The following is a 14,981-nucleotide window of genomic DNA, read 5'->3' as shown; positions in this document are numbered from 1 at the left end:
AAAAAATGTTTTTTAATAAAATATTTTTTAGAATTTTTCAGAAAATTCTTAGTTTGTTGTGTCATGTCAACAATAGCAAATCTTTTTGATAAAAATTTTTGAAAAAAAAAATTCCAAAATTTTATCTTCTCTGCATGTTTCTCATTAAATAATAGCGTTTTTGAAAAAAATTATAATTTTTTTTTTTTGAATTTTTTGGTTAAATCCAAATTTTACTGTGTCACGTGATCACAGGGTGAAAAAGTTTCATGAAAGTTTTTGAAATTTTTTTTTTCAAATTTTTAGTTTTTCTGCATGTTTCTTGTTAAATAAGAGCATTTTGAAAAAAAAATTTTTGAAAAAATATTTTTTTGAATTTTTCAGAAAATTCTTTTTTTGTTCTGTCATGTCAACAATAGCAAATCTTTTTGATAAAAATTTTTGAAAAAAAAAATTCCAAAATTTTATCTTCTCTGCACGTTTCTCATTAAATAACAGTTTTGAAAAAAAATGTATAAAAAATGTTTTTTGTGAAATACTATACCAATAAGATCCTGAACAAATCTCCGAAAATAAAAGTTTCTCAAAAATGACTAAAGATGCACTCATTTGCCTTAAAATACTTAGCTATGTCCATTTTTGTGGTTTAAATTCAGAAAATCAATGCTTTTTTGGTACGCCAATTTTTTATCATATTGTATGTCACTCTTTTCCAACACAAGATATGTTGATTCATTAAATGCACACATTTGTCATAGCAAATAACATTTTAAGCAGGGTTCCCACATGGATAACCTTTTATTTTCTTTACAGTTTCTGTAATGTTCTTATTACATTGATTGACATTGTTTTTTTAATTCAATTAACTTATTGTCTCATAACAACAGTAAGAAAAAACATCAGTAGTTACTGAAACTTCTCTTTCTATTTGTACACATTTGTTTTAAAGTGTATTAATTAAATAAAATGGATGGAAACTAAAATCATATGATCTCTGTTACAATCTTTGCTTCTTTAAGGTCACTTTATATATCACTATGAAAAAATTACGTAAACATATCCCTCATCAAAACATTTATTTTGTTCTGGAGCACAGTACTCTCTATCCCGTAGGAAAATTCCTGGGGGCTGTAACAGAACATAGAGTTGTGAGTACTGTCTGTAGACATGTGGTCAGAAGCATTTGCTCAACAGGCTTTAACTGTGCTCTTACATACATTATCTTCATTTAAGTTCATCATACTCTCTGTAGCGGTTCATGCTAATGGGATTGGAAAAACCAGGGCTTACATATACATTTAAAGTTCATCTCACCTAGGCTTATGGAAAGCATTCTCCAGACCTTGGCTGTGGGGCCTGTGTATCTATCATTTAACTCCTTATAATCCCCAGTAACGACTCAACATTTGTTAAGGATATACTCCTTAACCTGCTGTAGTCAGGAGTTGCCTCAGTAGATCACCTGTCTCCACGTCTGTCTTAGGTCCCTTTTCTATAAGATAATAGTTTTTTCAGGTTTTCCGAAAATTTCTGCCAAGAGTCGAAAAAGTGAGTTGTTTAATGGGTAAGAAGTAGCCTTTTTGTTAATTTTCATTCTTACACGTCGATTCCCCTTAACAGTGGAGCGTTTTCCGGTGCACTTCCGGGTTTAATTTCAACCTCGCCCTCGATGCAAAAAAGTTATAGCTATTCCAATTTCTGTACTCGGCCTCTACAATTATAAAACGAGCTAGGATAAGCCCACACAGCATTTAAAACGTCGCCATTTCAAATGCAGAAATATGAATGACTGCAACCTCATAGGCTGCGAAAAAAAGACTCGATTCATGTTGGCTTTACAAGTAATATGGATGGCCAACGAGCAATACTCGCCGTTGTGTGTGAAGCGTTTATAGATCTATTATGCCAGGCCGAGTCATCACACCGGAAGAGCAGAGTTTTGACCGTGAGTGAATGAATAAACCACGATTGTCATTTGGTTGTTTCTCAAACGCTGAGCAATAACTAAGAAAGGAGATGTCAGGTAATTAAGAGTAACTTCTTTATTCAATGACACATTGTACAACCAATAGGACGTTTTTGTGTGACAGAATAAACCTACCGACGGGTGTTGCAGCTGCAGCTGTGTTCCTGTTCAAAGTTCATCGTTGCAGGCTTAGCTGCAGTGGCTAACATTTCAAGCCTGTCAGGTGTCCACTCATATACTTTTATATCCTACAGTTTTAGAATTGCATGAATTTAACCTTAAATACCGGTGTAAATTCTTACTGCTTAAAAATGACTTCCGAAATCAATATTTAATATTAATATATTATGCGTTTTAGCTACATTAGCTCATAAATTATCTAAATAAACTGTGAAGATTTATGTCTCTGCTGGTGGGTGCTCGCGGTGCATGCGTGACTCGATGCTATTCGCTCTTTTGACGTCGTCTCACAGTAAAACATTAGATCAACTGACAGCAGCCGCAGTAATGAGCACACACGCACGCGCGTTCTCTCTCGCTTGTATTGTATACGGGGGTAGTTGTCAGTGCAACCTGACGGCTTAAGTGGAGAAAAAAAACCCACAAATTCCATAATTTAACACCACAGCAATGAATGGAACCGTTCGCTGCGCTAAAAGGCAGTATATGTGAATACAATCAACCAACTCATCAACAACTTCACACATTCTTTATTAACCCTAATATGAATTATACCGGCATGATCACAACTGACTTTTAATGAGAAAATTATATTGTATGTTAAATAAACGTGTTTTTATATTTTTAAATAAAAAGTTTTACTAACAACACACCAGGAAATTCTAATATTTTATAGAATTATTTTTAATTCCATCATATTTGCACGTGGCCAATCATGACACTAATGCATAAACCTCATGTAAGGACAGTAAGATGTTTTTGTTTCTTTTTTCCTCCAGGTGGAGTTTTGATGTTATCTCCCACACTGATGCCTCAACAATGATGTGTAAACATCCTCAAGCAGATATTAAAGAATGGCAAGGTTTAAGCGCAAATTTTGCATCACATTGTTAGCTTTTGTGTTGCTTCTCCTTATTATCACTGTGATCTTAAAGGCCCTTACACCTGAAGACTCTCCGATTAGCAGCCATCTAGGGGGGGGTCTGTTTCCAGACAGAAAAGATGACAGTAGTGGTGAGAGCAACAACAAAAAACTTAGTGAGATCAAAATGAATAACACAGTTAAGACAGAGAAAAACAAACAACTGGAGGCTTTGATGGGGACATTCCCTCCTCCCAACTACTACCTTCACACCTTCTACTATACATGGTATGGGACCCCTAAATTTGATGGAAAATACATTCACTGGGACCATCCACAGCTGGCACACTGGGACATGAAGGTGGCTCAGAATTACCCACAGGGCAGACATAGCCCTCCGGATGATATTGCGTCTAACTTTTACCCCTCTTTGGGAGCTTACAGCTCCAGAGATCCCTCTGTTATAGAGGATCACATGCAGCAGCTGCGATCAGCAAGTATTGGTAAGAAAACTTTTCTTTATATAGCAAGATGTGTGGTCAACACCAACATAATTAATCAAAGTACAGTCCTTAACCATGGTGTCTCTAATTGATCATATTTATAATAATTCTAAACACATTTTGCTGTACTTTTGTTAAACTAAATAGAAAAATGATTTTTTAGGGATTATTTACCTTTAATGTAAAAAAACAGGGTAAACTCTAGTGAGGCAAAATGTGTTTTGTGAGTGTACACTAGAAAAATTGAGTTCACTTGACATGTCTTGAATTTTTATTTTAGACACAGTTTGACTTGTTGCTGTGCATATCTTAGGTGTCATAGCTCTTTCGTGGTATCCGCCCAATTACAAGGATGATAATGGTGAGCCCACAGATGACATTGTGCCATTGCTGCTGGATGTGGCACAAAAATATCACATTAAGGTCAGTAACACTAACTATTCTAATCATTTTATTTGTTAACAGCAACAGATGTCAAGAGGAAAAAATAAACATTAGCGCGCAAAAAATTGATCTCCAGAAATTTTCACTATATTGCGAAATATAGCTAAAAATATTCTAAAAGACTAAAAGTTTTGGCTTTGAAAATGTGGATTCTCATTTTGAAATTTTCGAGATTGACGAGACACAGCAACATTGACTAATTAAGCAGGCTCTTCTGTTCCTCACACTGATTGGCTTATGCATCGTAGCATCTCTCAGCATCTCCCCTTGTCTGTCAGCCACTCTGTCGTTCACTTCACTCTGCGCCGTCATTATACAGCTCTCTTGTGCATATAATTGTGTGGGAAAGGGTAAGGTGGGGGAGGTTTGTAAAGGGTAAATATATACGTAAATGATATAATAATTATCTCGCCTCGCAATTTTTGCATTTCGTGGTTGGTCTTGGAACGCAACTACCACGATAGGAGAGGGACCACTTTATTCTTATTTTATCCTGATCAGCGGATGATGATGGATGGAAGGAAGTATCTGATGACCTGCGATTAAAAAAGTTAGGACAAAATTAAAATTAAAAAAATTAAAATAAGACAACTGAAAACTGTAAGTAAATGTTATTCCTTTTTTAACGTCCTTATCACTGTCTCTATTTACAGGTTGCTTTTCACATTGAACCCTACCAAGGGAGAGATGAGGTTAATATGTTCTCAAATGTCAAATACATCATAGAGAGGTGAGTAGTACTGCATTCCTGTTATACTGCAAGTCTTTGTATCATGCCTCATGCACTAATCAATAAATGTCATGTTCCTCACACTCTGCTGAGTCCTGTGACATTTCCCTCTGTTTTGTTTTTTTTCAATTATCGACCCTCCGTCCTCCTCAGATACGGTGAGCACCCAGCGTTCTTCAAGTATCTGACTAATACTGGCAACAGTCTTCCACTCTTCTATGTATACGACTCATACCTGATGAATTCTGAGCAGTGGGCCAAGCTGCTGAAACACACCGAAAACAACAGCATCAGGGACACACAGTATGATGCTATCTTCATTGCCCTTCTGGTGGAGGAAAAACATAAAAGAGAAATCCTCACGGCTGGTTTTGATGGCATCTACACTTACTTTGCTACTAATGGATTTTCCTATGGGTCCACTCAGCGGAACTGGGACTCGATTAAAGCTTTCTGCGAAGACAACAACCTCATGTTCATCCCAAGCATTGGCCCAGGATATATCGACACAAGCGTCCGGCCCTGGAATTTTCAAAACACCCGAAATCGCATTAATGGCAAATATTACGAAACCTCATTTAGCTCAGCCATAGAAGCCAGAGGTGATTTTATATCAATAACATCTTTTAATGAGTGGCACGAAGGAACGCAGATCGAAATGGCAGTTCCGAAGAAAAGCCAGACTGTGTACCTGGACTACATGCCTAATAAACCTTCAATCTACCTAGAAATAACTCGCAAATGGTCGGCCATATTTGATAGTGAGCGACGCAAGTGGCCTCGTTCACAATAAGTTCTCCAAGAACTTTGGCTAGTAATTGTTACTGATATGATATGGGAATATTCATATGTTCCATTCCATGCATGATTTCCTCATATTATCTATGGCTCAATGGAAACCGAATAGAAATAAATGTAAAAAAAAAAATCAAGATTTTTACATGGATAAAATGTAATAAGCTTAAATTACGGTTTGCAACAATGTCTAATAACTGCTACTACATACTGTATTGCCTTAATGTTTCCATAGATTAGTGTTCGCCAAACCTTTGAGCCATGACACATATTTTACACTAGTTAAATCCTACAGGGAACTACCAAACAAATGTATATGCAATGACATGATGATCTTCTAGCTTCAAATTACTTAATTTTGTTGTTCAGTGTGAACCTGGGCCTGTTTAGTTGAACACAATAATTGAAGAAAGTCACAAGAACTTCAACTGCTCTGAGTCTGTCTTTTAAATTTCATGGCCAACATCTGCCACAAAGTGGATTTAATAGGTCTGTCCCTGTTGCACAGATAAACAAATAAATGTTACTTGCAGTAAAATAAAAGTTTTCAGAGCAATTGAGATGTAAAATTGGATAATTTTTAGATTTTTGGATAATCTTGGGTGCACTCGATGATCTCTCATGACAAACTAATGGGCCGTGGCACAGTGGCTCGGAAGTTGACACTTCTCCGCATATATATTGAAATTACTAGGGCAGAATTATTGATGTTTGACAATTACTTACCTCATTACTTGACATCATTACTTCATTTATGTATGTAACACTAGATAGTGTGAACATAGTAAAAGGCAACCACTGATCTTATGATATTTCCTCCATTCAGTGTAATAAGTCTAGTAATAAAAAAATGGATTATGACACGTTGATTTAATATTTTTAAAAACATTAATTCAAATGTAAATGTAGTCATTTTATATTCAGAGGATGATGTTGAAAACCTGCATGACAAGAATAAATGCCTCTAGCAAAACATGTAACTTCATTTTGCTAGAGGCAGAGCTGAGTATTCTTCAGTTATATTGAATAATACTGAATAAATACGTGTTATTAGCTTAAACAAATGCAGAAACCGTTGTCTCATCCGCCAAGTCCAGCATTCACTTTGAAAATGTCTGTTTAGCTAATTGTGCTGCTGTTATTGTGCTGTTGTTGTGTTGTAGAAAATCCTCATCTCTTAAAGTTTTTTACCAGTAAAAACAAACACTTTCAGAAAATGTGATTTTTTTTTTCAGAATAACAGATTAAAACGAAGTGTTCACTCTTACACAGCTCCTCAAATTACAAAATACTCACTTCGAGGCATTTTCTTATCGATCAACATGACCTCTTAACTTAATATTTTAAACTTTGAACTATATTATAGTCTTTATTATTATTTTATATTAACTAAGTTGTAACTATAAAAGCAGCACAATAACGTTTGACAATATATTTTGTTTCGTTTACGTCACTTCCGGGGCTCGTACAATTAAGGCACTGTCTCACTCTTGAGTGTAGGCCAGTGTAGTGTGGTATCACCATCATTATTATTATAACTATTATTATTTTAATAACAACAACAACATTAAAAACAACAATAATAATAATTAGAATTCGTCTGTACCTTTTGAGTTAAATAAAGGAACACGGAAAAAACACGGAATCAGCAACCTAAAGAAACCCAAAGGACACACGGACACGCGCACGCGTGCACGCAGCCTCCGCCGTAGTCCGCAGTTGCATTGAGAATAAACAGAAAGGTAGTGCACTGGCAGACAGTCTTCACATGCCTGGACATAGATACATGGCGTCCTCCCGTTGAATTGATGCTGTGCATACTGACGGGATATTCGAGCCAATAATAACATTAGCACATCATAATAAAAGACAGCAAATGTCATTATTGTATCGGTGGCTGTGAGGATTCAGCGCCCATCGCATCGCCAGTCAGGTTGAATCGAGATAAAGACGATGGATGGAGGCGCATCCAGCTCCATTGCTGCAAATACGGTGGATTTTTCTCTTTTTTTTTTGCTCTCCCTCCCCATCGCGTCCTTCCAACCATCACCACCACCATCATCCGCATGTAGCAAGGTGTCTTTGAGACGGTTTAAGGACATCTGGAGGAAATGAGTAGAAGGGACTATTTTGACTCAACGCCTGTCAAGATGGTGAGTGGAATAGATGCATGGCTATTTAGCTCCTTCTTGGATGAGCAGCGCGATACCTGCTTTTGGCGACTGATTATGGTCAACTAATTATAGATAAATATGCATGTATATACATTTCAATTCAAATATAAATGTAGCGACTGCTTTAATGTTATATTTTCTTCTTCCATTCCTCTGTATGCTACCCATCTTTTGCATGCACAATATTTGTTATGTGAATGGACTCACACTTAAAGGAAGAACGAGGGTCGTTTTGCATGAAGTCTAATGAAATGGTGCTCTTCTCTGCTTAAAGCCCTAAGCACACCTTGCAGGGTGCTTAGGCCAATTTTACAGGCACATAAGTGCCGTGATGAGCTGGACAGAAATGTGTATTATTTTTGTGAAAATGCAGCATCGTCCTCGTCCATGTCTGTGCAGCCTCCCAGCCATTTGTCCAACACATCATCACAGTTTTAAAATGACCTTCAGTGCTCAGTGGCTGGAAATGAATTCTCACCTGGGATGACGTGTCTTTTTACAACCACTGCCACCTCATCACAAGAATATAAATCAGAATGAAAGTCCTCGTAAAACATACCCATATATATTTAATTTCAAAGCACACAGCCATTTTACCTGTTACTAAGACCACTTTAAGAATTTGATGCCATACTATCGGTGATACTCGCTGTGTTCTGTGCACGTCCCTCATCCTGTCATTTCATACACAGCACTGCTGCAGACCAAACCATGCCACGCACCCAAATACACTGGTATATTATTTCAAATGTGAATAAATGTGGCAGTGTTTTTTAAGCAGAAATGTATACGAGTCATACTACCCTCACTAATACAAACTGCTCTCGGTACGTTAAATACTCATTATTTTTTTGATTTTATCCAAAGAGCTTATTACACTTGTGTCTGTGTGCTTCTTACTGGTTGATGGACACATCAACCATTTACATAATTATATATATATATACATTTTAGATAGATAGATAGATAATATAGAAACGTATACATATTACTAAAATATCAAATTGATGCTGCTTAGGAGCGTTCCTTTTCTTTTTTTTCTGGCAACGCACCATTAAGATTCCACTGAATCAGCATAATATAAAGAGTTCAGCAGAATTCAAGAGTTTCTGCGTTTTGACCAATAACTTGACACTTTTGTGCTTGTGAATTCACATCTAGCAAGTTCAAGCATTACGGCCGACTGCTGCTGACAGACATAGATGTAAGAGGATTTGCCAACATAAAAACATATCGATACTGAAAGCCTTTAAAAGGGGTTACACTCATTCGGGTCATTTAGCATTAGGGTGCAGATCTGTTTTCACTGGTCTTATTATAAAACACAATTGATGGTATGGATGGTGGGGATAACACGTGTTGTTATGCTATGGTCAATAGCATTCTCCTAATGTCATAATAGATAGAAGAGCAAGGAATGTATTTCAGGAGGATTCACCCTTAAGATGGAAAACACAATATTTTCCAATGGTGATGCACATTTAGTGTATGTAAATAATCCCTTGACTAACTTGTCTGACCTCTATCAGTCCGGCTTATCAAACAACCCAGTCACTCAGTTAAGATTGTTTAGTGCTAACATAAGTACATAAGCAAACTGAAGAAATTTTCCTCAAGAACAAAGGTGGACATTCTTTTTGTCTCACAGGCCAAAATGAGGTTCATAATTTTAGCAGCAGGCTTCTTCATTATTGGCTGGATGTAGAAATCTGGGCGAAATCAATTAAATAAAATGTACAAGATTAAACCAAAACGTTCAAAGAAAACTTGGCACATTTGATATCTGCTGTCATCCAGTGGCACCATCTAAAATTACAATTGATTTGTTGTAAACATAACCATGCCCTGTACCAGTGTTTGGCGGATTATCAGGATTATTTACTCAACAGGTGGTTTCTGGCCCTTTATGGCAGGAGTTTGCAAGTCTAAATGCATCAAACATCCTTCCTACCCTGCACGGGGTGCTATAACCCCAGTTGTCTGGCTCTGTGAATTGTTCATGTTCGTACTCTGGTGTGTTATTTTTTTGTCTTTTCAACTTGACATTTTCTCCTTTCTCTCTTTTTTCCTTTCTCTTTGTTTATAGAAGGCATTACTGAGAAGACCTGTTCTTGTAGACTCAACTGATTAGATTGTCATTCATGAGAGCAACACAGACATCACTTCGTTGAGAACCGTCATCAAAAGTCAATACCTCTTTCATCTTAATGTAGGAATACTTTGCTGAATTTACCCAGATTTCAACATCAAGTCAAATCCACCAGGTCAGTGCCAAATGTTCTAGTATTAAGTTCATAGATCATAGTTCTGACAACAGGTGAACGGTTTGTCTAGGTGCAGGTAGTCTTGTTGTGCATTAACTCTGAACCACTAATCCTTTAACTAACAGTTAAAGTTAAACTAAAAAGTCACATGATCATTAAGTCCCTGCATTAAGCATTAAATCCTGTGTTTTTTCCATTTCCCAGGACAGGAGTATGCTATCTGCACCTTTTCACAGAATACTACGACCCCTGCTGTTTGGCACATTTGTACTGGGATGCTTTGTCACTCTGTTTTTGATGTATTTTAAACCGTCCACCAGCTGGCTATCAGGTTCTGTAGAGTCAACAATTTCCACAGACAGAGTCAAGAACCTCTTCTCCAACAAGAGTGACAAGAATGTGACGACAGTGCTGATCTGGCTCTGGCCGTTTGGACAAACGTATGACCTGAATGTCTGCAGCTCCGTGTTTAACATCGAGGGCTGTTTTATCACAGCAGACAGGAACTTCTTCAATAAGTCTGACGGGGTCATCATTCATCATCGAGACATCTGCTCTGATCTGTCCAATCTGCCACCACTGCAGCGACCGTCCTTCCAGAAGTGGATATGGATGAACCTGGAGTCGCCGTCACACTCGTCCCAGCTGTCTGGGATTGAGAACCTGTTCAATCTGACTCTCAGTTACCGTCAAGATGCTCACATTGAAGTGCCTTATGGGAGCATTGTACCAGCAGAAGGTGAGGAGGACTTTGTCCCACCAAGCAAGACCAAGTTGATCTGCTGGATTGTGAGCAACTGGAACGCAGACCATGTGCGGTCGAAATACTACAATGAGCTGTACAAACACATCGAGGTTCACGCATATGGACAAGCCTTTGGGGAATACATAGCTGATCAGGATTACTTCCCCACCATTGCCAGCTGTAAGTTCTACCTGGCTTTTGAAAACTCCATCCATAAAGACTACATAACTGAGAAACTGTACAACCCACTCTCGGTGGGGACAGTCCCAGTGGTTCTGGGCCCGTCTAGGCAAAACTACGAGAACTTCATCCAGGGTGACGCCTTCATCCACGTGGATGACTTCCCTTCACCCAAGGAACTGGCAGATTACTTGCTGCTCCTAGACAAGAACGAGAACATGTACCTCAGGTACTTTGAGTGGCGGCGGCACTTTAAAGTTAAAAAGGTCAACTTTTGGGAAGAGCACACATGTCTGGCTTGTGATTACTTGCGTAGGCACAAAGAATATAAGACATTCAATAATCTTGACAAGTGGTACTGGGGTGGGTAGAGATTTGGGGGGTTACCAAGCGTTTGATGTGTTGGAGAGGGCAGTGCTTTAAGATCTTTAATCCTTTGTTTCAAACTGTAGACTAAATGTAAGGAATGGACATTGTCAACCAGAAGTGCTCTGCTGGTTCTTGAGGTAACTGTGACTATATGTAATTCTTTGGAGAAATAGACTACGTCAATTCATAGCTAAAGAAATGTTTTCCCACATGGGTCAAGAATCATCAATTTCATAATTTCAATTCCATTAAGAGGAAAATGGATGATTACATCATTGGATACATTGTCCACATACCTGCAGGTAGACTGGAATTATCCATGAGCTTTCATATGAATATGCTACTTCTGAAACCAGTGGAACATTTCTGGCCCCAGTTCCCATTTTTTCACTTGTTATCAAAGTTTATTCCTAATATTTGGCTTAGTTTGAAAAAAAGAGTTCTAATAATTAATGATCAGTGGTCCAATGTCTAACCTGATTTTTTTTTCCTTTGTCAGCGATTCTATGCCTTATTTTGCATTTTGCATCATTTTAGTATAATTTAATTAGTAAATATAGTTTTTTTATATTTTTATACAATTATGTTTCTAACACAAAACCATTTGTAGCTATTTTAAGTTTTCCAATCCAGTGTGTCTCTCTTTATTTTTATTACGATTCTCGAGAAAATACCACACAACAAACCTTGCTATAGAGTTGATTGCAGGACAGTAGAGAGACAAAAAAAGTGAAAAGGTCGTGTAATATTCATTTAGAAATCAAAATTCCATCTGTGCTAGTGACGCAGTCACCTGTGTGGTGTTTACTAAACTCAAATGTGAAAGTTGTTGAATCTTGTCATGTACATATAGTGTCGTGGGGTTTTTTTTAAACTAGCTGTGATTTCTTTTTATTTCCTCTGTATTTTTGTATTTCTGCATTTGCACAGTCAATCCAACGGTTTCCTATGGTAACGCGTGTAAAGACAGAAGCTCTGCCACGGCGTTTGTGTGGCAGCCGATGGCATATGGTGATCATTAGCCCAGTCGTCCATGACAGCAGCTGTGACTCTGAGAAGGAGGTTACTATTTTAAACGTATTGTGAAATTGTTCATTGTCACATGTGATTTGTCACAGTGCAGTCAGATCCCATGTGAAGGATTATACCGCAATGTGAAATTCCCACACCTATCGTTATGTTGCATTCTGATTTTATCTAAGTCTGTAATTTTTTTTTCATCTGAATGTGGTGGTAGAACAAGGATCAAATGGATACATGTCTGTTTAAATAACAGTTTTTTTTTGTGAACTGTCACATTCCAAACTGACAGGGTTCATCATTTTGTACCCAATGGTTAAAGCAAATGTGAATTAGACCTGATCATTCCAGTGAGCTCTGCTGGCATGTCCAATAACATGGGGGGCCAATGACAGACACAACCATTGAAAAAATGTTGACATGAAACATTCTATTGTTTATCACTTTGTGATAACCCCAAACGCCTGTGAAGTAGCCTTTGTCGCACACAGTAAAAAACATAAGCTAACTGGCTAAAGGTGGGAAGTGTAGCTAATCCAGTGTGTTTACATGACAATAGGGGAAATCAGATTATCACACCTTTACAACAATTAAATGTGCAGCATCTATAAAATATACAGTGCAGGAAAATACTTATTTTTATATACCTCTAACAAACATTGGCTACCCGTTACTGTTTCAGCTGTTTTTAGCTAATAGTAGCATTAGCTCCATTCTTAAAGATTTGGTCCTGGTACCGCCTTCTTGCTTTTTCTGTTCTTCAAGACTTTAAGACTAAATGTGAACATTTTTTTAGCGTTTATATCTTTGTAATTATCACATTCATTTAACAGGTGCCATCTGAATGGTGATGTAAAGTGTTTGAACCAAGGGATTGATGCCAAAATATTCTAGCACTAGAGCTACAGCTAGAATAATGTAGCCTACACCGATCAAGGCTACAGCTATAATCCTGCCGTCCCAGGAGAGTGGAGGTATTGCTGGCACTTTCCTGCCACCACCTCACCCTAGTGAGCCAATCAGATGCAAAATAGGTGCAGTGCTTGTTTGCAAATCACAAGAAAATGCTGCAGAGTGCATTTGACTATAACTTGATATCAAGTGGTGAGCTGCTTGGAATCGATTGGCAGGTCACATGCAGCCTGTGGGCCTTGAGTTTGATATCTCTGGGTTACACTACACTGCTGTTTTGGGAGTTGCTATTTGCATGTAGCTATTGTTTCTGTGCTTTTCTTTTACTCTCCTGTTTACAGCACAACATCAGCTGTGATACCACCAACAACAGATGCCCGTCTGTAGACACCGCAGCACACATACCTTTAATCAAAACAACATTTTCACCAAACAAAGTGTCTGACAGAAATCTGCAGCTACTAATGACAATTTCTAACAGCGGTACTGTGATACTGTATATTATCTCATTTTATGCAAGATAAGCCTTCGGGTTCTTGGTCAGACACAAGTCAAAACATGAGCCGTTGTCATTTTAATATTTCTGCGTCGTCAGAAGGGACCATGGACGTAGATAATGAATGTCTGAATTATTTTTTTGAGACGTTGACAGCTGCCATAAAGAAACCTGTTGTAGCTCACACGGACGATTCCTGTGTGTGGACTGAACAGATGGAGCTTCAGTGGAGGACGGAGAAGAGTGCATTGTGTATATATATTTTTAATGTTCAAATCTCTCTGCAACAAACAAGTGTTGCCAGGCAGTGAATGTGATTTTGCTGTACTTTAGTCAGTAACAGTTTAAGAGACTGAGTGGACATGAAAGGAGACACTTGCGACACCAGAGACAGTGGTGTCAGAGTTCATCTAAGGTGGGCGGTATTCATCTGTTACGACAGTTTTACATGGAAGAAGCTTTTATTTACGGAAACGAACGGAATGGAGGAGAAAGTCTTCTTCATGTGCACACAGGATATGACACTTTATTTGGAGTTGTGTGATTTACTGTGCTGGTGACCGTGTATGTCTTAGGTGAAGCTTTTGTGAAATCTTCAGTTGAAAGTGCCACTCATGGTTTCATATTGTACAGTCCACCCTTAAAAAAAAGCAAAAACAAAGGTTTTATGTCAAATGTGGTGAGTACATTTATGGAAAAGGGTGGCTTATTTTTTCTGTTTTCTGTCATTTTTCTTTTTTTTTTTTTTTTTTTTTGCACAAAAACACAGCCCAGTGGAGCTGTGTTTTTCTGTGACCCCCATGTCTAAGACAGTAAGTGTGTCCCAGCACTCGAGTGATCCAGGATACCTCTGGTTGTCGTCTGAGCCGCCTCCTTCAAAAACACTTGATGAAATTCTCCAGATATGTTCACTTGTCTGCCAGTTAGCTGATCAGCAATCAGTGATTCAATCAGTACATTTTTATTTTTGCCAAATCAATGTATTTTGCCAAATGTGTTTTAACTGTAGATGTCTGGTAGTGTCCAAAAAAATAAAGATTCTGACAAATGGGTAAATGGTGCATGCAATATTTTCTTTTTCTTAATGGAAATGTTTTTTATGGAAATTTCTTTATAGAATGTTTTATCAAAAAATAAATCCTATTACATCAGTGTTAATCTCAACAATTTAGTCCACACTAAATAAACACTTTTTTATAATGAAATAATTAAATTGTACTTTCTAATCACATCACTTTCCTCTTGCAGTGTACTTGTAATGATAATTTTAAATGTTGTATTATTTAAAAAGCAACCAGCAAGACACCAACAATAGCATTAATTAAATTTAATATGCTTAATTTCTGCCCATCAAATGCAATG

General features: G+C 37.5%; 2 protein-coding genes across 2 annotated transcripts; both read left to right on the top strand.

The window, feature by feature from the left end:
• Positions 1-818: 818 nt before the first annotated feature.
• manea (mannosidase, endo-alpha) lies at positions 819-6,519 on the top strand. The gene is made up of 5 exons (XM_008310006.3): positions 819-2,002; positions 2,905-3,490; positions 3,804-3,913; positions 4,588-4,664; positions 4,818-6,519. Exons 2-5 carry the CDS (start codon positions 2,980-2,982, stop codon positions 5,455-5,457), a joined length of 1,338 nt encoding a protein of 445 aa, XP_008308228.1. The 5' UTR covers positions 819-2,002; positions 2,905-2,979; the 3' UTR covers positions 5,458-6,519.
• Positions 6,520-6,932: 413 nt separating this feature from the next.
• Positions 6,933-14,776, top strand: fut9a (fucosyltransferase 9a). Its single transcript, XM_008310017.3, has 3 exons — positions 6,933-7,612; positions 9,720-9,897; positions 10,102-14,776. Exon 3 carries the CDS (start codon positions 10,111-10,113, stop codon positions 11,191-11,193), a length of 1,083 nt encoding a protein of 360 aa, XP_008308239.1. The 5' UTR covers positions 6,933-7,612; positions 9,720-9,897; positions 10,102-10,110; the 3' UTR covers positions 11,194-14,776.
• Positions 14,777-14,981: the final 205 nt, after the last annotated feature.

This window comes from Cynoglossus semilaevis, chromosome 1, assembly GCF_000523025.1.
Source record: "Cynoglossus semilaevis isolate Cse_v1.0 chromosome 1, Cse_v1.0, whole genome shotgun sequence".
In the NCBI taxonomy this organism is placed as follows: Eukaryota; Metazoa; Chordata; class Actinopteri; order Pleuronectiformes; family Cynoglossidae; genus Cynoglossus; species Cynoglossus semilaevis.
This window is presented reverse-complemented; position numbering and strand designations above follow the sequence as displayed.

Excerpts from the sequence above, each read along its gene's own strand:
- fut9a (XM_008310017.3), top strand. The coding sequence starts at position 10,111 with ATGCTATCTGCACCTTTTCACAGAATACTACGACCCCTGCTGTTTGGC.
- manea (XM_008310006.3), top strand. The coding sequence starts at position 2,980 with ATGGCAAGGTTTAAGCGCAAATTTTGCATCACATTGTTAGCTTTTGTG. Across the intron at positions 3,914-4,587 it reads CACAAAAATATCACATTAAG|GTTGCTTTTCACATTGAACC; the intron begins GTCAGTAACACT and ends CTCTATTTACAG. Across the intron at positions 4,665-4,817 it reads GTCAAATACATCATAGAGAG|ATACGGTGAGCACCCAGCGT; the intron begins GTGAGTAGTACT and ends CGTCCTCCTCAG.